Below are 24,503 nucleotides of genomic sequence, written 5' to 3' on the forward strand. Positions count from 1 at the left end.
TGTGACATTCCAAGCTAGTGCCATTTGCTGTTTTAGATGTGCACTGTGCAGCACTAACTCGGCATCCAGCCAACCCCACTGCATCAGAAAAGGTCCTGCTGGGGTTACCACTGTTACCAGGTAACTGCTCTGGTGGTGGGTATTGTTTCTGGGTAGGGCTGACTATAGGCGCATGCAGCAGAAAGCTGGAGTGGCAGGCAGGTGAGGATTTAAGCATCTGTGTAGCTGTACACACTGCTCTCTTCAGTCTTGGGGCTGTGTGACTCGTCTGTATCCATGCAGCCTTGGGCAGACAGCATCCAGTCTGCTGGTCCCCTTAGCCCTGCTCTTTCTGCTGTGGCTCTAAGATCAACTAACTGAAGTTTGTTAGGGGAACAGTGCTTTGTAGAAAGGTGTCAGTGGAAAGAATAAGTGAGTGTACACATGTCCTCCCCCATGCAGCATTGTCTAGTGCAGGATGAGAGGGAACTTGTTCCTAACAAATAAGTGACATGTGCTGCTGTGGATGATGTATAGTGTCATGCTGTTACATCACACATTAAGGTAAGGTTTATTTTTATAGTTTTTATTTCTCTCTGTCTCAGATTTTACAGCTTCCCATAGTAGTTCTGCTGTTCCAGTCAGTAAACTTATATTTGTCTGCATCTCCATGCTTCCTCCTCAGTCTTTACCTTGCTTTGCTCCTGTTGGCTGCCCTAAATCTCTTTAACCAGCTAACCTCGCACCAGAATCACATTCAAAAGCATATTAAATTAATCCAGAGTGGAGGAATTTATATATTTATTTACTTATTTGTACTGCTTAGGTCCAGTTTCACATATTGCAATTTATTTATTTTTAATGATTAGCCCTGCAGTGCCTGATCCACTGCTGGGCTAATAATTTAAAAAAAAAAAAAAAAAAATTGATTTAGTTGTTTTTTGGGATGTTGGGGTGGAGAGCGAAATTGCATGGGGGGGGGGGGCAAGAAAATGTTTGCCCAGGGTCCAGTCAATATTAAAGACGGCCCTGGATCGTTGGAAAAATAGATAATCTCTCAGTATTAAATCATTCATCTAGCAGGTAACTTCATGTTATGATGGAAAATATGTTACTTATGAGTATCACTGACACTTACCATCTGCAACTGGTCCTTCAGCATCTTCACCAGTCTTCCATATGAGTTCCCCAGTGCAATTAGGTAGAACATTATAATGCTTGTTAAAAAAAAAAAAAAGAAACATTGATCAGGGCTATTAAATGGATAATTTAATCTGGGCTCTATTTGGTTTGGACATTAAGGAAAGTCAATGTTAATTTATGTTAAAACTACACACACCCTCACACACACACACAGGTGTACTTTTTGTTAATATACTAGAACACAGTGATCAGTAGCCGACCTACTCAACAGAGGGCCCTGGTGCAGACTTTTTTTTTGGTCCCCCCAAAGGTAACTCAGTAGTAAGAATGAGCAATGTTATTTATGTTGCTCTGTATAATGATTTTGTGCACAGATAGATAAATAGATAGACAGACAGAGAGACAGATAAATAGATAGATAGATAGATAGAAAATCTGCTCTAATAAAAAGTAGACAAATATGCGCTTCGTTTCGGACGAATTTTGTTTTTGGGTGAATTTTTGCCGATTCGGAGATTCAAATGCATCCGAATTTCCGAATCGGCACTATAACTAAAATATCGAAAAATTCAGAAAATTAATAAATCAGTTTCTGAATTCTCGGAATCCATTCTTTATTCATATTCGGAATTTTTCATTGTTCTAATTTAAACCGCAGTTCCCCGACATCGCCGACACTAACTAAATCACTATATAATCGTATTAACCCCTAAACCGCCGTTCCCCGACATCGCTGACACTAACTAAACCTATTAACCATCAAACCGCCGTTCCCAAACATTGCCAAAACTAACTAAACCTATTAACCCCTAAACCACAGTTCCCCGACACTAACTAAACCTATTAACCCCTAAACCGCAGTTCCCAAACATCCCTGACACTAATTAAACCTATTAACCCCTAAACCGCCGTGCACCCACATCACCAACACTAACTAAACCTATTAACCCCTAAACCACCGACCCTCACATCGCAACAACCTAAATTAAACTATATTAACCCTTAAACCTAACACCCCCTAACTTTCACATAATTAAAATAGACCTAAATTAAAGTTACAATTATTAACTAACTACCTATTTTAAAATAAATACAAACTTATCTGTGAAAAAAACCCTAAGCTAGCTACACTATAACTTTTTACTAACTACCTAGTTAAAATAAATGTGCAAAAGAATAGAAATAGGAGGTTCATCAAATCTTAAGGGCCCCTAATACAATTATTTAAATGTAAATAATGTTTTCTATTATATATTAGTCAGATTATCTGATTCTAAACAAATAAGTTTTGCTAATAACAATTGAGAATAGGGGGGTGCTAACTGTCTGAAATGACTAAAGGTAATGAGAAAAGAAAAAGTGACAGTATGCTACCACTCTTGTGGATGCCAATAAATACATATAGATGACATGGAGGGTCACCTGTATCAGGAGTTTAATAAAACATAACTTTTATTTAGATAAATTAATATATACATATGAATGTATGGTGTGTGCTTTAAAACTTAGATTAAGAAAATATATGGGGGACAATTATCCACAGAAGCACTATCAATTTATATAAAATCTATTATCCTGTAACTCACACAGCTTCAGTGCAAACTCAAAGTCGCTAAGACCTGCAAGAATAATTAACTACAAAGGGGATTGACAAATTAACTGTAAAACTGCAGTCTAGAGCAAAAGTAAGCACCAGTCTGTGTAAGTACAGATTAGGCAGAGTATCCGCCCAGTAAACAGTAATTAAACCAAGCTATAGATGTGGAAATTGCCCCCAAACACGCCTGATGCGCATTTCGCCGTTACCACGGCTTTCTCAAAGGCTAACCTGATCCGGGATCGCCTCCTTGCCTTTAAACTAGTAACTGGCCAATCATAGTGGAGTGTAGATACACACCCACTTGTCCAACCTATCATTGGTGACTAGCGTTCATTGGATATGAACCTTTCACGAGTATGCAACGTCAATCTGTCATCCTGCCGTGTAAATAATACACCAAGTGTCATAGAAATCGCAAGGTAAAAAGTAGTGTGATCAATGCGGATGTTATCCTCCAAAATAAAGAACATATTATAAACCATTGTTTTCATCCGCTCTGACACTTGGTGTATTACTTATTTAATGCGCTTTCTGTTATTCTTAGACTAAGCAATAGGACTAACACGTAACCATTCCTTTTCAGCTTTAAGAATGGATGATATGTCTTATTCAAAACATTCGATTGTGTCCCCACTTGATTAGTGCTATCTGCACTAATCATATAATGTAGTAATATCCCCGGTGCAAACAATAGTATATAATATGTCCTCATATTGAATTTCTGATTCTTTATTTTGGAGGATAACAACCGCATTGATCATACTATTTTTTACCCAGTGAAAACAATGGTTTATAATATGTTCTTTATTTTGGAGGATAACATCCGCATTGATCACACTACTTTTTACCTTGCAGTTTCTATGACATTTGGTGTATTATTTACACGGCAGGATGACAGATTGACATTGCATACTCGTGACAGGTTCATATCCAATGAACGCTAGTCACCTATGATAGGTTGGACAAGTGGGTGTGTATCTACACTCCACTATGATTGGCCAGTTACTAGTTTAAAGGCAAGGAGGCGGTCCCGGATTGGGTTAACCTTTGAGAAAGCCGTGGTAATGGCGAAATGCGCATCAGACGTGTTTGGGGGCAATTTCCACATCTATAGCTTGGTTTAAATAATGTTTACTGGGGGGATACTCTGCCTAATCTGTACTTACACAGACCGGTGCTTACTTTTGCTCTAGACTGCAGTTTTACAGTTAATTTGTTGGCGGGGTCAATCCCCTTTGTAGTTAATTATTCTTGCAGGTCTTAGCAACTTTGAGTTTGCACTGAAGCTGTGTGAGTTACAGGATAATAGATTTTGTATAAATTGATAGTGCTTCTGTGGATAATTGTCCCCCATATATTTTCTTAATCTAAGTTTTAAAGCACACACCATACATTCATATGTATATATTAATTTATCTAAATAAAAGTTATGTTTTATTAAACTCCTGATACAGGTGACCCTCCATGTCATCTATATGTATTTATTGGCATCCACAAGAGTGCTAGTATACTGTCAATTTTTCTTTTCTCATTACCTCTAGTTAAAATAAATACAAACTTACCTGTGAAATAAAAATAAAACCTAAGCTTACACTAAAACCTAACATTACAAGAAAATTAAAACTACAATTACAAAAAATAATAAGCACTACAATTACAAAAAATAAAAAAACTACCATTACAAAAAATAACAAACGAAATTATCCAAAATAATAAAAATTATTCCATATTCTAATACCCCGTTTTAAAAAAATAAAAAACACCCCAAAATAAAAAAAACTAATCTATAATAAACTACCAAGGGCCCTTAAAAGGGTCTTTTGTAGGGCATTGCCCTAAAGTTAACAGCTCTTTTACAAAACAAATAAAAACAAATACCCCCTAACATTACAAACCCCTACTCCCCCAAACCCACAAAATAAAAAAAAAACGAATCTACCCATTGCCCTGAAAAGGGTATTTGTATGAGCATTACCCTTAAAAGGGCATTCAGCTCTTTTACTGCCCTTAAAATGGCATTCAGCTCTTTTACTGCCCTTAAAAGGACATTCAGCTCTTTTTTGGCCCATTAAAATAAAAAAAAGCCCTAATCTAAAAAAAAAAAAAACACCCAAAAAACCAAAACCAAAAAAAACTAACACTAATTCCAAAATCGGTACTCACAGTTGCTGAAGTCCGATGAAAGATCTTCATCCCAGCGGCGAAGTATCTTCATTCAGGTGGCTACATCTTCATCCATTGCGGGACCGGCATCTTCTTCATCCCTTTATAGGCGGGGCGGTCGATGCGCGGATTTGGCTGATTCAAATCAGCCAATAGGAATGAGAGCTGCTTAAATCCTTTTGGCTGTTTGAATCAGCCAATAGGATTTAAGCAGCTCTAATTCCTTTTGGCTGATTTTAATTTTTTAGCCAATAGGAATGCAATGGTACCCCAATATAAAAGGGGTACCTTGCATTGAATCCTCAGTGTGCGGCGGGCGATCGCATGAACAGGACCTCCACATCGGACTGATGGACCTCCGCCTCCGTGCATTGAGCAATCCGCCGCCGCAGAGATATAGAAGATGCCATTCCTGCGATGGATGAAGATGGAGCCGTCTGGATGAAGATGCTTCACTGCTGGGATGAAGATCTTTCGCCGGACTTCAGCAACTGTGAGTATCGATTTTGGGGTTAGTGTTAGGTTTTTTTTTTGGGGTGTTTTTTTTTTTTAGATTAGGTCCAAAAAAGAGCTGAATGCCCTTTTAAGGGCAGTAAAAGAGCTGAATGCCATTTTAAGGGCAATGCCCATACAAATGCAGGGCAATGGGTAGATTATATTTTTTTTAGTTAGGTTTTTTTATTTTGTGGGTTTGGGGGGTGGGGGTTTGTAATGTTAGGGGGTGTTTTTTTTTTACCAAAATAGCTGTTTAACTTTAGGGCAATGCCCTTCAAAAGGCCCTTTTAAGGGCTATTGGTAGTTTATTATAGATTAGGTTTTTTTATTTTGGAGTGTTTTTTTTTTTTAAAATGAGGTATTAGAATAGGAATAATTTTTATTATTTTGGATAATTTCGTTTGTTTTTTGTAATGGGATTTTTTTTATTTTTTGTAATTGGAGTGTTTATTATTTTTTGTAATTGTAGTTTTAATTTTCTTTCTTAATTTTCTGTAATATTTTTGGGGTGTTTTTTTTTTGTTTTTTTTTAGACTACGCATTTTTTATTTTTAATGGGTCGAAAAAGAGCTGAATGCCCTTTTAAGGGCAATGCCCTACAAAAGGCCCTTTTAAAGGCCTACAAAAGTCCATTTTTAGGGCCCTTGGTAGTTTATTATAGATTAGGGATTTTTTTATTTTGGGGTGTTTTTTTTAAAACATTATTAGAATAGGAATAATTGTTATTGTTTTGGATAATTTTGTTTGTTATTTTTTGTAATGGTAGATTTTTTATTTCTCCTACATTGGTGTATCCGGTCCACGGCTTCATCCTTACTTGTGGGATATTCTCCTCCCCTACAGGAAGTGGCAAAGAGAGCACACAGCAGAGCTGTCTATACAGCTCCCCTCAGGCTCCGCCCCCCCCCAGTCATTCTCTTTGCCGCTCTGAACAAGTAGCATCTCCACGGGGGTGGTAAAGAGTATGTGGTGTTAGTTGTAGTTTTTTATTTCTTCAATCAAGAGTTTGTTATTTTAAAATAGTACTATTTACTCTACAGAAGAAAGTGATGAAGATTTCTGCTAAGAGGAATATGATTTTAGCACCAGTAACTAAAATCCATTGCTGTTCCCACGCAGGACTGTTAACCAGAGAACATCAGTTGGGGGGAACAGTTTGCAGGCTTAACTGCTTCAGGTATGATCAGGCATTTTTCTAACAAGACCATGTAATGATAGAAGTCTGTCAGAAATTCCCTCTGGGATTGGTAAGCCATTTTTTTCTAATAGACTCTGTATAAAATGATGGCTTATATTTAGGGCTCTATGCTGGTTGACACTATTGTGGGCTTTAAAATCGATTGCTTTTTAGCATGTTTTTCACTATAAATAAGGTGTTTTTTCAGACTTTAAAACACTTTTGGGGTTTAATTTCGGCCTGGCACTTTTTTGGACACCTAAATCTAGTCAGAAAGGCCCCTCCACTCTAGAATGAAGAGGGAGGAGGCCTAATTTTTAGGCCTAAATTGTGCAGTTGTTTTTGCCTAGGCAATCCATGCAGCTTCATGTGGGGAGTCAAGAGGCATCATAAAAGACTCCAGGGAGGCTTATTTCCTGCTAAAATAATCCCTAATGAAGGTAAAGGCTACAGTGAGAAGCTGTGGCTAGTACTGTAGTGTGTTAACTGGTTAATAACTGTTATTAACTCCGGTTTGGGCATTAAGGGGTTAATTTATCTGAAAATTTGTGTGCAATCTTTTCAAAGCATTAAGACTCTGTGGTGAAAATTTCATTAAAATCGGATGTTTATTTCATGTTTTTTTTGATGTTTCAGTAAAAAAGTGTGCATTAAGGGGTTAATTGATCTGAAAATTTGTGTGCAATCTTTTCAAAGCATTAAGACTCTGTGGTGAAAATTTCATTAAAATCGGATGTTTATTTCATGGGTTTTTAATATTTCAGTAAAAAAGTGTGCTTTTTATTATTTAAAGGGACAGTAACGTTTTTGTCAAAAATAATTTTTATTGCATTGTAGTTCTGTTTAAGTCTGTTAAACATGTCTGAGTCTTCAGATAGCCTATGTTCTGTATGTCCAAAGGCCAAGGTGGTTCCCCCATTAAATTTATGTGTGAAGTGTGCCATAGCGTCCAAACAGCTTAAGGACAGTACAATCACACTTAAAAATATAGCCCAAGATGATTCTTTAGCTGAAGGTAGTGAAAATAGCTTGCTTTCCTCTCCTTCTGTGTCAACACCAGCTATGCCCGCGCAGGCGATGTCCAGTACATCTAGCGCACCAATTGCGATTACTATGCAACAGTTAGCAGCAGTAATGGATAATTCTATCGCAGCATTTTTATCCAAACTGCCAGCTTTCCTAGGAAGCGTGATTGCTTAGTTTTAAATACAGAAAATGAGCAAGTAGACGCAGAGGATAATTTATCTGTAGTGCCCTCACATCAATCTGACTTGGCGGTTAGGGAGGGCCTGTCTGAGGGAGAAATTTCGGACACAGGAAAAGTTTCTCAGCAGGCACAGCCTAATACCATAGCATTTAAATTTAAGCTAGAACACCTCCGCGCTCTACTTAAGGAGGTCCTGGCTACTCTTGATGATTGTGACCCTTTGGTGGTCCCAGAAAAATTGTGTAAAATGGATAAATTCTTAGAGGTCCCAGTACACACTGATGCGTTTCCGATACCTAAGAGGGTGGCGGATATAGTGAATAAGGAGTGGGAGAAACCAGGTGTACCTTTTGTTCCCCCTCCTATATTTAAGAAAATGTTCCCCATTGTTGACCCCAGAAGGGACACGTGGCAGACGGTCCCTAAGGTAGAGGGGGCAGTTTTCAAAGTAAAGGTTTATTTAAGAAAATTTTTGTTCAACAAGGTTTTCTTCTTCAACCAATTTCTTGCATTATTCCTGTAACCACTGCAGCTGCTTTTTGGTTTGAGGAATTAGAAAACTCGCTCCAGAAGGAGACTTCTTAGGATGAAGTCATGGATAGAATTCACGCCCTGAAGTTGGCTAATTCTTTCATTACAGATGCCGCTTTTCAGTTAGCTAAATTAGCGGCGAAAAATTCAGGTTTCGCAATAGTGGCGCGTAGAGCGCTTTGACTAAAATCGTGGTCGGCGGATGTGTCGTCCAAAACAAAATTGTTTAATATTCCTTTCAAGGGTAAGACCCTATTCGGGCCAGAGTTGAAAGAAATTATTTCAGATATCACTGGGGGAAAGGGCCATGCCCTTCCACGGATAGACCTTTCAAAGTTAAAAATAAGTCTAATTTTCGTTCCTTTCGCAGTTTCAGGAACGGACCGGCTTCTACCTCTACAGCCACTAGGCAAGAGGGTAATGCACCCCAGCCCAAACCAGCATGGAAACCATTGCAAGGCTGGAACAAGGGTAAACAGGCCAAAAAACCTGCTGCTGCTACCAAGACAGCATGAAGGGGTAGCCCCCAATCCGGGACCGGATCTAGGGCAGATTTTCTCTCTTTGCTCAGGCCTGGGCAAGAGATATTCCGGACCCCTGGGCACTAGAAATTGTCTCTCAGCGGTATCTTCTAGAATTCAAGGACCTTCCTCCAAGGGGAAGGTTCCACTTGTCTCGCTTATCTTTAGACCAGATAGAGAGACAGGCATTCTTACATTGCGTAGAGTACCTTTTAAAAATGGGAGTGATAAACCCAGTTCCAACAGCAGAACAAGGACTGGGATTTTACTCAAACCTGTTTGTAGTTCCCAAAAAGGAAGGAACTTTCAGGCCAATTCTGGATTTAAAGATCCTAAACCAATTACTCAGAGTTCCATCATTCCAAATGGAAACCATTCGGATTACCAGTTCGTGTCTCTTCCCTTCGGATTGGCCACTGCTCCGAGAATTTTCACAAAGGTGCTAGGGTCCCTTCTAGCGGTGCTAAGGCCAAGGGGCATTGCAGTAGCACCTTAACTAGATGACATTTAATACAGGCGTCGTCTTTTCACAAAGCAAGGGCTCATACGGACATTGTTCTAGCCTTTCTAAGGTCTCACGGGTGGAAGGTGAACATAGAAAAAAGTTCTCTGTCCCCGTTCACAAGGGTTCCCTTCCTGGGAACAATAATAGACTCGGTAGAAATGAAAATCTTTCTGACATAGGTCAGAAAATTAAAACTTTTGAACACTTGTCGAGTTCTTCAATCCATTCCTCAACTCTCCATAGCTCAGTGCATGGAGGTAACAGGACTAATGGTTGGGGCAATGGACGTGGTTCCTTTTGCTCAAATTCATTTAAGACCATTGCAACTGTGCATGCTCAAACAATGAAATGGGGATTATGCAGATATTTCTCCCCAGATTCAGATGGACCAGCAAACCAGAGACTCACTCCTCTGGTGGTTGTCTCAGGATCACCTGTCTCAGGGAATGAGTTTCCGAAGACCGGAGTGGATCATTGTCACGACCGACGCCAGCCTCTTAGGCTGGGGCGCGGTCTGGAAGTCCCTGAAGGTTCAGGGTCTATGGTCTCGGGAAGAATTTCTTCTCCCGATAAACATTTTGGAATTGAGAGCGATATTCAATGCGCTCCAGGCATGGCCTCAACTAGCGGAGGCCATATTCATCAGATTTCAGTCGGACAACTTGACGACTGTTGCGTACATCAATCATCAGGGGGGAACAAAGAGTTCCCTGGCGATGAGGGAGGTATCCAAGATCATCAAATGGGCAGAGGATCACTCCTGCCATCTATCAGCAATTCACATCCCAGGAGTAGACAACTGGGAGGCGGATTATCTGAGTCTTCAGACTTTCCATCCGGGGGAGTGGGAACTCCACCCGGAGGTTTTTTTGCTCAGCTGACTCAGCTATGGGGCATTACAGATCTGGATCTGATGGCGTTACGTCAGAAATCCAAAGTTACACGTTACAGGTCCAGGTCCAGGGATCCCAAGGCGACATTGGTAGATACCTTAGTAGCGCCTTGGTCGTTCAATCTAGCTTATGTCTTTCCACCGTTTCCCCTTCTCCCCCGGCTAGTAGCCAGGATCAAGCAGGAGACGGCTTCGGTAATTCTATAGCTCCTGCGTGGCCACGCAGGACTTGGTATGCAGACCTGGTGAATATGTCATCGGTTCCACCATGGAAGCTGCCTTTGAGGCAGGACCTTCTAATTCAAGGTCTATTCGAACATCCAAACCTAGTTTCTCTGCAACTGACTGCTTGGAGATTGAACGCATGATTCTAGCTAAACGTGGGTTTTCAGAATCAGTTATAGATACTGTGATCCAGGCTAGAAAGCCTGTCACCAGGAAAATTTACCATAAGATATGGCGGAAATATCTTTGCTAGTGCGAATCCAAGGGTTACTCATGGAGTAAGATTAGGATTCCAAGGATACTATCTTTTCTCCAAGAAGGATTGGAGAAAGGTCTGTCAACTAGTTCTTTTAAAGGACAGATATCTGCTCTGTCTGTTTGGTTACACAAGAGTCTGGCAGCCATGCCAGATATTCAGGGTTTGTACAGGCTTTAGTCAGAATCAAGCCTGTCTACAGACCTGTGGCTCCTCCATGGAGTCTAAATTTAGTTCTTTCAGTTCTTCAAGGGGTTCTGTTTCAACCTCTACATTCCATAGATATTAAGTTACTATCTTGGAAAGTTTTGTTTTTTGTAGCTTTTTCTTCTGCTAGAAGAGTTTCTGAATTGTCTGCTTTGCAGTGTAATTCACCCTATCTGGTGTTTCATACAGATAAGGTCGTTTTACGTACCAAACCTGGTTTTTTTCCAAAAGTGGTTTCCAATAAGAATATCAACCAGGAAATAGTTGTTCCTTCTCTGTGTCCTAATCCAGTTTCTAACAAGGAACGTCTGTTACACCATCTTGATGGGGTTCGTGCTTTAAAGTTTTATCTAAAAGCAACTAAAGACTTCAGACAAACATCGTCCTTGTTTGTCGTCTATTCTGGCAAGAGGAGAAGTCAAAAGGCGACTGCGACCTCTCTGTCTTTCTGGCTGAAAAGCATCATCCGGTTGGCTTATGAGTCTGCTGGAAGGCAGCCTCCTGAACGAATTACAGCTCACTCTACTAGAGCTGTGGCTTCCACATGGGCTTCCAAGAATGAGGCTTCTGTTGAACAGATTTGTAAGGCAGCGACTTGGTCTTCACTGCATACGTTTGCCAAATTTTACAAATTCATTACTTTTGCTTCTTCGGAGGCTATTTTTGGGAGAAAGGTTTTGCAAGCAGTGGTGCCTTCCGTTTAGGTTACCTGACGTGTGCCCTCCCTTCATCCGTGTCCTAGAGCTTTGGTATTGGTTCCCACAAGTAAGGATGAAGCCGTGGACCGGATACACCAGTGTAGGAGAAAACAGAATTTATGTTTACCTGATAAATTTCTTTCTCCTACGGTGTATCCGGTCCACGGCCCGCCCTGGCTTTTTGGTCAGGTTTAAATTTATTTTTTGTAAACTACAGTCACCACTGCACCTTATGGTTCTCCTTTTTCTCCTAACCGTCGGTCGAATGACTGGGGGGGCGGAGCCTGAGGGGAGCTGTATAGACAGCTCTGCTGTGGGCTCTCTTTGCCACTTCCTGTAGGGGAGGAGAATATCCCACAAGTAAGGATGAAGCCGTGGACCGGATACACCGTAGGAGAAAGAAATTTATCAGGTAAACATAAATTCTGTTTTTTGGCAATTTTAGTGTTTCTTATTTTTTGTAATTGTAGTTTTTTTTTTTTGTCATGTTAGTTTTTTTATTTTTGTAATGTTAGGTTTTATTAGTGTAAGCTTAGGCTTTATTTTTATTTCACAGGTAAGTTTGTATTTATTTTAACTAGGTAGTTAGTAAATAGTTATATTGTAGCTAGCTTAGGTTTTATTTTTATTTCACAGGTAAAATTGTATTTTTTTTAAATAGGTAGTTAGTTAATAATTGTAAGTTTAATTTAGGTCTATTTTAATTATGTTAAAGTTAGGGGGTGTTAGGTTTAGGGGTTAATATAGTTTAATTTAGGTTGTTGCGATGTGGGGGTGGCAGTTTAGGGGTTTATAGGTTTAGTTAGTGTCGGCAATGTTGAGGGAACTACGGTTTAGGGGTTAATAGGTTTAGTTAGTGTTTCGGCAATTGCCGGCAAATTATTAATGTTAAATTAAATAGTTTTTTCGGATCCATTCTTTATTCATGTGCATTATTCTATTCTAACCTCAGAATAGAATAATGCATATGAATAAAGAATGGATCCGAAAAAAAACGAACGGATCTGAAAAAACTATTTAACCTAACATAACTAATTTGCCAAAACATTTTTTTTCCAAAATGTAACTAATATAATTTTCCGAATAATTTGCACCTGCTCCAGCAATGGTAGTTCTGCCCCTGACAGTGACTATGTGGAATAATATGGAGATACTAACATTGAAACTCCCAATAAAAGAATTATAAATAAATCTGCACATCCCCCAATATTGAAGGTGTATGTATTACAAATGGGACATTATTTATTAGTAATAAATGCACTTTTAGACAGGAACTCCCTATAATAATTTTTATTGATATGCATGGTAATTTGCTGAAAACTTTCAGGTAATCTTATGATATCTTATAAAAAGGAATTAATTCCATATATGATTCCCCATTTATACAGAGCATGATTTATCCTGGTGCAAAGGTGTAATAATCTTACCATGAAAAGCCGAAGAAAGGAATTATAAATGCCTGTGAGCCAATGAACTCAACAAACTCCCGTGCCACCTTTGGGAAGGTTTGCACTGTTGTTGGGATGGTGTCCCAGATAGATGGTTGTCCTCTGAATGGTCCACATGCTTTGGATGGATTCATACTGTATTAATGAGAAGATGTGTTTTTGATTACCAGGAAATCAATCAATTATACCAATGGTCAACCAAAAAAAACTTGTTTTATATTCCAATACAAATGTACTCACGTAAATATAGTGTATAAGACTGGCACCCAAGACAGAGCAAGTCCTAGAAGCAGAACCAACAGAAAAAAGAAGTTGGCACTTGATGCTCGAAATGTCCGGTCAGCAGGACGGCAATTGGTGAAAAGCGTCACCTGATAGCACAAAATATATTTTGTTAAGATTTATATGTTTGGAAAGGATAATGACCAATTATCACATTTTTTTCACTGTAAGATCAATCAAACTGTGTAACTCCTTTCCTAAAGGACCACTAAATGCAGTAGAATTGAATAATGGACACATACACACAAAAAAAGACACATACATTCAATAGCACTTATTTTGATTTTAAAATGAGCAGCAGAATATTTTCTGGCAAATTTTAAACTTAATCCAATTTTCCATCTTCCCCATGCACCATGTTACAGCCATCAGCCAATCACAAAATGCATATGTGTATATACTGTGCACTTTTGCACATGCTCAGTAGAAACCATGGCACCAGAAAGTATGCATATAAAAAGAATGTGCACGTTTTGATAATGGAAGTATATTGGATTTTTTTTCTTTCAAATTGCATCCTCTCACCCTTCTCCCAGCTAACCAGCCCATCCACCTCCCTGCTGTATTTAATGGTGCTCCCAGCACTACTGAAGTAAGTCCTCTCTCCCTTCTCCCTTTGTATTTTTGCTGCTCTCTGTTTTCTTAGCATCTACCCCCACTCCAGCTTCCCAGCTAACCAGCCCACCCACCTCCCTGCTGTATTAAATGGTGCTCCCAGCACTACTGAAGTAAGTCCTCTATCCCTTCTCCCTTTGTATTTTTGCTGCTCTGTTTTTTTTGCACCTACCCCCGCTCCAGCTTCCTACCTAACCAGCCCTCCCACCTCCCTGCTGTATTTAATGGTGCTTGCCAAAGGCAAGCCCGTCAGCGCCCGTACGTGCCCTGACCGGACCCAACGCCACGAACCTTGGCTCCAGAAACCTCTGCCACTACGACGCTAGCACCATCCATGTGCTCAACACCGGTAGATTGTCCGCCTGCCACCACGCATCCCCGACCAACACCCTTCAAACCCTTCACCTTCCACAGCTGCTCCTTCCCTCCCTCTGGACCACAACCCAACCAACTAACCCACCCAAAAACAGCCGCAATTACCTTAACTGCATCCTCCTCAACACCCGCTCCATCCACAAGCACACCCTCAAAATCTGGAACCTGCTAGACTCCACCTCCCCAGACATCACCTTCCTCATCACTTCAGTACCTGACGGCTACAAGATCTGCCACAAAGACCCAAAGACTGCTGCAACCGACCTGGAGGAGGCATCGCTATCCACAAACACACCATCCAAGTCACAACCAGCTCCGACGACCACTCACCAGGCCTGGAACACCTACACTTCAAGATCCAGGTCAACCCCAAAACCACCCTCCGTGGCACCCTCATCTACAGACCTCCCGAACCTTGTCTTGCCTTCTGCGACTCCATAACCGACCACATCACACCCCATGCCCTCGTCTCAATGGACTACATACTCCTCAGTGACCTCAACACCTCTACCCTCCTGGAAAACCTCGGAACCATTGGAATGAAGCAACTTGTAAACTACCCAACACACACAGCCGGCCACAGCCTCAACCCGATCTTCTCCACAGGCAACCACATCTCAGTCAATCACATCACCGAACTCCTCTAGACTGACCACCACTGCATGCACTTCTTCTTCAACAAAGCTACCACCGACCTCTGGCAGTACCACCCGCCCCGCAGAAACTGGAACAACATCACCCAAGTCCAACTGCATCGCACCCTAAACAAATCCTCCCCACCTACCTCCACAGATGCCAGCTCCTCCACCTGCAACCTCCACTGCTGGATCACAGACTGTCCCAACACCCTCGCCCCCCTCAAGAAACCGTCCAGCTTCCAAACCATCAACAAGGCCAGCTGATTCACCCCAACCCTCCAGGACTCCAAACATCACTGCAGATGATTGGAAAGAACCTGGACATCCAGCAAGTCCCTTCTGGAAAAAGCTGCCTTTAAGGAAGCAATCACCACCCACCACCACCTCATAAAAACCACTAAAAAAACAGCCATCTAAGACAGAATCAACTCTAACTCACACAACAGTCATCTTAGTCATCAAGGAATTCTCTAAACCCAACAGCGACACCACCGACATCCCACCCTCCCAGGACCTCTGCGATACCCTCGCTGAACACTTCTACCGCAAGATCCTCGACATCTTTGACAGTTTCACACCTCATAACTCAACCTCCACCACCCACCCCCCTAACCCACCGACACCCCACCCAAATTCACCCCCCATACAGACTATCTGGAGCCCCTCACCACAGAGGACACCCTCAGAATCATGAAATCCATCCACTCCGGCGCACCCTTGGACCCATGGCCCCATCACATATTCAACAAAGCAAGCAACACCATTGCCCCTGAACTCCACCGCACCATCAACTGCTCCATCAAAACTGGCTCCTTCCTGGATGTCTGGAAGCACGCGGAACTGAAACCCCTGCTGAAGAAACCCTCGGCAGACCCCACGGACCCGAATAACTACCACCCCATCTCTCTACTCCCCTTCCCAGCCAAAGTCATAGAGAAGTCCATCAACTTGCAACTTATTGACGACATTGAGGCCAACCACACCCTGGACCACTCCCAATCTGGTTTCAGAAGCAATCACAGCACTGAGACCGCCCTCCTCGCCACCACAGATGACATCCATGCCATGCTTGACCGAGGAGAAACCGCCGCCCTCATCCACCTAGACCTTTCAGCAGCATTCAACACTGTCGACCACAACACCCTCCGCACCTGCCTACACGACATTGGCATCCGCAGCAAAGCCCTGGAATGGATCACCTCCTTCCTCATGGGCAGGACCCAGAAAGTCAGACTCCCCCCCTTCTCCTCCAAACCCACACCAGTCAACTGCGGTGTACCGCAAGGCTGTTTGCTGAGCCCCACCCTCTTCAACATCTACATGGCCCGTCTTGCCGCCATCATCCATGCCACAACCTCAACATTGTCTCCTACACCGACAACACCCAGTTAATCATCTCACTAACCCGAGATCCCACCACCACCAAACAGAACATCCAAGAAGGCCTGACAGCAGTCGCCGCCTGGATGAATGACAACTGACTCAAACTGATCACAGACAAAACCGAAGTCCTCCTCCTCTGACCCAATAAATCTGCATGGGATGACTCCTGGTGGCCCACAGCCCTCGGTCACCCTCCAACCCCAACCGACCAAACACAAAATCTAGGCTTCATCCTGGGCTCTTCACTCTCCATGGACTGACAAATCAATGCCATCACCTCAACATGCTTCTACATTCTCCACCTGCTACGAAAAATCTTCAAGTGGATCCCTACCGAAACCAAGGAAACAGTCACCCACGCCCTCGTCAGCAGCCGGTTGGACTACGGCAGCCGGTTGGACTATGGCAACACACTCTACGCCGGCTCCACCATCAAACTCCAAAAGAGACTCCAACGTATCCAGAACGCCTCAGCCAGACTCATCCTCGACATCCCTCGCCAATGCCACATCACCGAACACCTAAGGAACCTTCACTGGCTCCCCATCAACAAGAGAATCACCTTCAAGTTCCTTACCCACGCGTTCAAGGCCCTACACAACATCGGACCCGAATACATCAACCACCGAGTAATTGCTACACCCCCGCCAAAAACTCAGATCGGCCGACCAAGCACTTGCAGTCATCCCCCGCATCAGCAAATCCACAGCGGGTAGAAGATCCTTCTCCCACATGGCAGCAAAGACATGGAACACCCTCCTGCTATAGCTCAGACAATCCACCTCCCTTACAAAGTTCAAAAAGGACCTCAAAACCTGACTTTGACTGAACGCCCATCCCCTCCTCCTATCCGCTTTCCCTTAGCACCTTGAGACCCTCATGGGTAATTAGTTTGCGCTCTATAAGTACCCAATAGATAGATAGATAGATAGATAGATATCTGAATCATGTGCCATATGGACATAGGTACTACATCACACAGTCCTTTGCCCAGTGTACTATGTTGACATAGAACCTAAATCCAGGACAGAGGCACATGTTGGCATCAGCTTAGACAGTGGGAACCAAAACCAGGGGGGCAGATGGCATCTGCCTTCATAGGGTAAGGGAGCACTGATTGTTAATTGTTATTTGTTATTGTTTTTTATTTTACATAGCACCTGACCACCAATCGGGTTCAGCTGCAAAGTGCGTTCTTCCATTTGCCCTGCCAAGCTAGGTTAGCAGTGCAGAGAAGCCTTACACTTGGCACATTGCTGCTACCATAATTGAGGAGAGTAGCACTGGGACTTTTACTGATAATTAGGCCAAGATATTACTTGTGGTGAATATTCCTTTCTGAACTTAAACAAAAGAAGCCCAATATATAATACCCCACTAGCAATAGCGGAAAACACCGGCCTCCCAATCAGTGTTAATTTAAGCGATTTTAACAAGATAAAGAAAAGTGTTTATCTCAAACATGAAGCTTGATAAAGGCCAAAAGGAGGCTGAAATGCGTTGTTCTTTATGCTCTAAATACACAGTGGTTCCGTATCGAGTGATACATATTTTTATGAGACTTTTTTCCTTTTAGGCTAAGCTGGTGGATCAGGTTTTTTAGTGGCAGAAAAAAGCGCTGGATTTTTCATACTATATATGCAAAAATAAAGATTAAAAATCCCTAAAGATTTAATCAGAAAAGCAAATAGTTTTGGAAAGGATATTTTTGCGCTGACAAACTTAGATAAAAATTACTGCTAAAATATAATGTGAAAAGGATAGAATTGAGGAAGTTATTTCACAAAAAATTAGAAAAAACTTACAAAAAATTATTAAAAGAACCTGTTCTAATTTTTTGTAATATCACTTCCTCAATTCTATCCTTTTCACATAATATTTTAGCAATCATTCTTATCTAAGTTTGTCAGCGCAAAAATATCCTTTCCAAAATAAGATGGTGGATCATCCCCTTTATGACCTGTATTGCTCTTCCCTATGCTTCCACCCTTTAGCGCGGTTTGCGCTCTGTGTTCACATTGAGCTTTAACAGATTGTTAGGAGTAGCTCCAGTTTATTCACGAGACTCCTTTAGACCACAGCTGTTTGTGTGATCCATCTCACTACATTGCATTCCTCTGCCAGCAGTTTTTTCAGTAGTTCCATGTTGTGTGCACTACTTTGAGTCCTACATACTTCACTACAAGCTTCCTCTCATGTGAAAATATAACATTCAAAGTCGGATTCTCATAGGTTTACAGTAGGAGAGTCAGCATTTGAATGTTACATCCAAATATAAAAATTTGAATATCGGCCCTCATTGCCAAAGCCAAAAAGAATCAACATTCCAATGTTACTTTCGCTATTTTGAAAGAGCTTTTCTTGAATGTTAATTTTTGATGATTCTAGGGGGATGTAATACTCCCCTATCTATTACCATAGCACCCCTAACCTAAAGAGTGCCAGCTGACCTTAATTTGCAAGGACAGTGCCTTTCTTACATGTCTAATGCTGTACACAGAGCAAGAAGAGAGGAAAGGTGAGAAGGAGTATTTGAAAAATACATCAGGTAGGAACTGTTGGTAGAAGATGAGGAAACCACCAGCACCTCAGGGTAGGAAGACAACTATGATTACGATCATGCTATTGTCATTGTACTTGCCCTTCTGATGAACAATGTTAAATGTGTTGCAGTGCTTTAAAGAACAGACATAAGAGAGCTACTGTGAATTCATCACATAGATCACACTGAAAAACCTCACAAATATGTAGGTCAAACCTCACCAAAGTATGGGAACACCAGCTGTACATGATTTAGTGTATGTTTTTAGGCCTCTACTCACCTGTACATGACCTAGAGTCACCAGGATGGAGAGCCTTATCCATAGAGACAAAGAACTCTAATTTGTGTGATAATTTAGAGAAGGGAACCACTAAAGTGTGACAAATCTCTCCACATTTAATAAACATTGCACCATAGGTTAAAGTGGCACTGGAGAGATGTTATCTCACTAGAGACAGGCCACACCTTTCAGCGATACATTTGCAAAACTCTGATAAATGTTATATGTCAGGAATTTAGAAAAATGACAGGTAACAAATTCTATAAATATACAACTTTACAAAGCAGGGAAATAAATCCTAAAGAGATTATTCTCTTTACACCTCTGACTAGAGAGTTTCCTTCTTTTTCTTATATTTTCTAATTATATATTGTAACTTGGGTGGTCTAGAGTTGCCACCTTAGCCTCGTTTTCCTGGACAGTTATGAGTTATACATAGTGCAGGCTGTGCAGGGAGGAACATGCATTGTGCATGTGAACAACACATAGTGCAGCTGGACAAGACTGTATGTGTTCTTCCTTGCAAACCCTGCCACGTGTGCAACTTATAACTGTCCAGGAAAACATGGCCAATGTGGCAACCAAGTGGGTATGATGCTTTGCTTAATTTCCTGAGTTTTCATTATTGATGCAGATGTATTTTTGTGTTAATATTTTGACATTTGATGATTAAAAATAATAAAGTGTACTTTCTCCTTACCTTCTTCATGTAGAATATGATGAAATATTTGATAGTATTGAGAAGGGGTAGCAGTGGAGAGAAGAATGTCCCAATCCAGCAGACTGTTTGACCATAGACAATGTCCAGAACGTACTGGGGAACAAGGAATTCTTGCTGGCCCCAGAACTGAATTGGCTTGCATGAGCAGGAGTCAACCATCATTCTGTATCAGAGAGCATTGTATAAGAACTTCATATTCATAAAAGTGTACCATGATACAATGCTAGTATGATAATATATTGTTAGCACACATAAAAACTTAAAGGGACACTCAGGTCAAATTCAATTTTCATGATTCAGATACAGCATGTAATTTTAAAGAACTTTCCAATTTACTTCCATTAAAAAAAAGTGCACATTCTTTTATATTTACACTTTTTGAGTCACCAGCTCCTACTGAGCATGTGCAAGAATTCGCTAACTATACGTATATGCATTTGTGATTGGCTGATTGCTATGCTATCACATGGTACAGGGGGAGTGGAAATATACATAACTTTGAAATTTGTTAGAAAAAAATCTACTACTCATTTGAAATGCAGAGTAAATGCTATTGTATTGTCTTGTTATCTTGCATTTGTTGATTATGCAAATCTACTGTGTTGACTGGTCCTTTAAAGGAACAGTATAGTCAAAATTAAACGTTCATTACTCCTATTATTTAATTTTGCTCTATTTTCTTGGTAATAACCCTTGTTAAAAAATAAAATATGCAGGTAGGTTTAGGAGCAGTAATACACTACTGGGAGCTTGCTGCTGATTGGTGGCTGCATATATATGCCTCTTGTAATAGGCTCACTCAATGGTCAGCTAGCTCCAAGTAGCACTGTGGCTCTTTCAACAAATGGTTCCAAGATAAGTCAATTTGGTAACAGAAGTAAATTGGAATGTTGTTTAAAAGTGTATGCTCTATCTGAATTATATAGAAAAATGTTGGGTGTCATGTCCCTTTAAAGGGACAGTCAACACCAGAATTTTTGTTGTTTTAAAAGATAGATAATCCCTTAATTACCAATTCCCCAGTTTTGCATAACCAACACAGTTATAATTATTCACATTTTACCTCTGTAATTACCTTGTATCTAAGCCTCAGCAGACTGCCCCTTATTTCAGTTTTTTTGACAGACTTGCATTTTAGCCAATCAGAGCTGTCTCCATGGTAAATTCATGTGCATGAGCTCAATGTTATCTATATGAAACACGTGAACCAAGGCCCTCTAGTGGTAAAAACTATCAAAATGCATTTAGATTAGTGGCGGCCTTCAAGGTCTAAGAAATTAGCATATGAACCTCCTAGGTTTAGCTTTCAACTAAGAATACCAAGAGGAAAAAGCAAAATTGGTGATAAAAGTAAATTGGAAGGTTGTTTAAAATTACATGCCCTATTTGAAACATGAAAGTTTTTTTTGGACTTGACTGTCCCTTTAAGAAAAAATGAAGCAGAAAACAGAATAAAAGGGATGCTGTACCAATAAAAATAAGTTGTGGCTGCTATATTTAAAATAGACAGTGCTACAAATAAGTATCCAAAAATGTATTTATTTGTGTTCAAAAATCCAAAATTACTATTGTAAAAATAAAAATATTAGTTTCACAACTCATTCTAAAACAAGAATACTTGCCCAGTCTAAAGAATCTCTCTAACTCCTGATTAATGTCTGAGCTAATAAAGAGTCGTGTCCTTGAACCCTGTTGTGTTCCTGTTTAATCTGGTCAGATATTATTCAAGAGTTTGGAGGGATTCTTTCTTTAGACTTTTGTGTATTTGCTAACCCATGACAATAGTCATTTTATCTTTAATATTATTGGCCAGGTTACAAGTGGTATGCTAATTTTTTTCCTACTCGCTCGCTAACTGCGCAAAATATTATCACAGCCACATTAGCACACATATTACAAGTTGAAAGTAAAAAGTGTGCGAGCGAAAGACCAAGGAACGCTAACTTAAGGACCGGATATCACGACCATGCTAACTTCTCTCCATAGACTTCTTTGGGGCATGCAGAAAAAAAACAACTATTAGTTATCGCTCACACACTAACCTGACAGTGCAATAAACCAACTGCGCTAATTAAACCCGAAGATGTTAAGAATACTTTACATACCTATGTTCTTCTATATACTATATATTCTTCTATATACAGATATAGATATATTTTGTGTGTGTGTGTGTATATATATATATATATATATATATATATATATATATATATATATATATATATATATATATATATATATAAAGAATATAGGATTGTAAAATATTTCTAGCAAAATCACATTAAAAAAACGAATAAAAATGATATTGCATGTTTCAAGGTATTTGATTCAAAAGAGCTCAAGTTTATATATGTGTGTATGTATGTGTATGCTTGTGTATTTATGTGTTTATATGTGTATATATGGCTTATGCATGTATGTGTGCATCCTCTTGCCTCTATGAATCGGTTGCGCTATTGTATAGTTATGGATGCGAGCCGCTTTACTCCTCACACAGCCGGATCCCTTGCGCATGCGCACTTGTTCAGCTACTGTTGTGGGGGCAGAGGGAAGGTGACTGGACCAGCGATGGAAAGAAAGTCACCACTGTGGGAGTGGAAAGGCCCTTGGCATGTGCGGGTTAAGTGGTGCTGCGCTGTGGTATTTCCCTGGGTAAGATGGCGGCAGTGAGGTAGAAAGCATCAGATCCGAGTGGAAGAAGCAGTAGATGCTCCAAACTGAGAGACTGGCGAGAGGGAATCCCCAGGATTAATACTGTGAGGGTCTAGCCATAGAGTGGGTGGATAGGAGGGACAGGCTGGCCTGTGTTTAATGAGATTGTTATGTCTGGCAACCGCGTCAAGAAGAAAAAAGGAGCATGGCAGCAGCGCGGCATAGATCAGCATACACATAAGAAGCGATGAAGGAGTCGGGCAATGAAAGATGATTGAAATCTACATTAAAAATTAAATAATATAAAAAATAAAAGTGATTATATTGTTTTATTTATAAGAGAACACTTATAATCTAAATTTGGAATGTAAATATATATATATATATATATATATATATATATATATATATATATATATATATATATATATAATATATATATATATATATAATATATATATGGTATAAGCAATAGAAATGTTTACTGGCACTTTAACTCCAGTCCTCAAGTGCCCCTAACAGGTCAGGTTTTTATGATATCTAAACTAGAGCACTAGTGAATTAATCAGCTAATACGTGCAAGCAGGTTAGTAACCATGGTAACTGACCATGGTTACTGATCAGCTGTTTATTTCACCTGTGATCTAAAGTAGTGCAGATATAAAAATCTGGCCTGTTATACGTTCTTGAGGACTAGAATTGAGAAACACTTTTTTATTGTATTTTAAAATAAATTATTCTATACTTATTTGTAGATATGTCTTTTTTGATGTACAGCTATAACTTTAAAATGCAGTTTAATCATAAAGGTACATGAGCATGTCAAAAGTCATTATTTTTAACAAATATTTTATGTATGTTTTGAAGTTCTTGAATCTCTGAATGCAGTCTCTGACAGAACATGGTAGGAAACAACTGACAATAGAAATTAATAGAAGGCAAGACATAATTAATTGGGCACAAACATGTTTTAAAAAGCTTGTTTAAAGGGACATTAAAGTCATTTTAATTTGACAGCATTTAAAATTTGTATCAATTTTTTTTGGGGGGTATGGATGTTCAAATACTTGGGGGCATGTCTAACAATAGAGATACTTTTCAGTCAATGAACAAGCTAACCCATTGATAAATTGTGTTCACACATGTGCTTCCTTTTAGTATTACTACTACTAATGATATTTTATTTTGTGTGACAGAAATCTTTGAGTTTAATGTTCTTCAAAAACTGTCAGCTTAGAAATTGGCAATTTAGTGCGGTGGATGACCTTGGAAAAGGTCATGGATGACCAATTAGTTAAAGGGCCATGATACCCAAATGTTGAAACACTTGAAAGTGATGCAGCATAGCTGCAAAAAGCTGTCTAGAAAATATCACCTGAACATCTCTATGTAAAAAAGAAAGATATTTTACCTCAAAATGGCCTAAGTATTCACACCCCATTGTAAAGGACTTTAAGCAGCAAATCAGTATGTCTGTCCCGGGACAGGCAAGGAAGTGAGCTTCATGCACACTGATCTTATTTCCCTATTCAGTTTAAGGAAGTTTACTATGAAATCTCATGAGAGTTAAGTGAAATCTCATGAGATCACAGTAAAAGAGTTCATGACCTCAGCACTGTTGATGCTGATTGGCTGCAATTAATTTCTTCATTTTTTTTATTATTTTTTTTTGCCTGCAGCTGGACAGCAGCTGAAGTATAACTTTTTTACACAGCACTTACTCTGGTGAGCTGAGGAAATTGTGAGGTAAAATATCTTCGTTTTTTACATAGAGATGCTCAGGTTATATTTTCCTGTCAACTTTTTACAGTTATACTGCATCAGTTTTAAGTGATTTAGCATATGAGTAGGGATGGGTGAATGTGTTTATATTCAAATTCGAATGTTAGAACGAATGTTATTGTAGAAATTCGATTTACATAATAGAATTTTGATAAGAACGAATATTCTTAAAAATTCTATTTTCTA

The 24,503-nt window shown here is 40.0% G+C and overlaps 1 protein-coding gene across 2 annotated transcripts in view; it reads right to left on the minus strand.

The window, feature by feature from the left end:
- TMC4 (transmembrane channel like 4) overlaps nucleotides 1-24,503 on the minus strand; it is a 134,368-nt gene that overhangs the window by 21,256 nt on the left and 88,609 nt on the right. For both annotated transcript variants that reach the window (XM_053690731.1, XM_053690730.1), the window contains exons 12-15: nucleotides 19,863-20,046; nucleotides 13,288-13,418; nucleotides 13,027-13,182; nucleotides 1,118-1,196 (exon numbers count right to left, since the gene is read on the minus strand). In XM_053690731.1, coding sequence (XP_053546706.1) covers nucleotides 1,118-1,196; nucleotides 13,027-13,182; nucleotides 13,288-13,418; nucleotides 19,863-20,046 — 550 coding nt within the window. The remainder of the gene's footprint in view (nucleotides 1-1,117; nucleotides 1,197-13,026; nucleotides 13,183-13,287; nucleotides 13,419-19,862; nucleotides 20,047-24,503) is intronic.

The sequence above is a fragment of the Bombina bombina genome, chromosome 8 (assembly GCF_027579735.1).
Source record: "Bombina bombina isolate aBomBom1 chromosome 8, aBomBom1.pri, whole genome shotgun sequence".
NCBI lineage: Eukaryota > Metazoa > Chordata > Amphibia > Anura > Bombinatoridae > Bombina > Bombina bombina.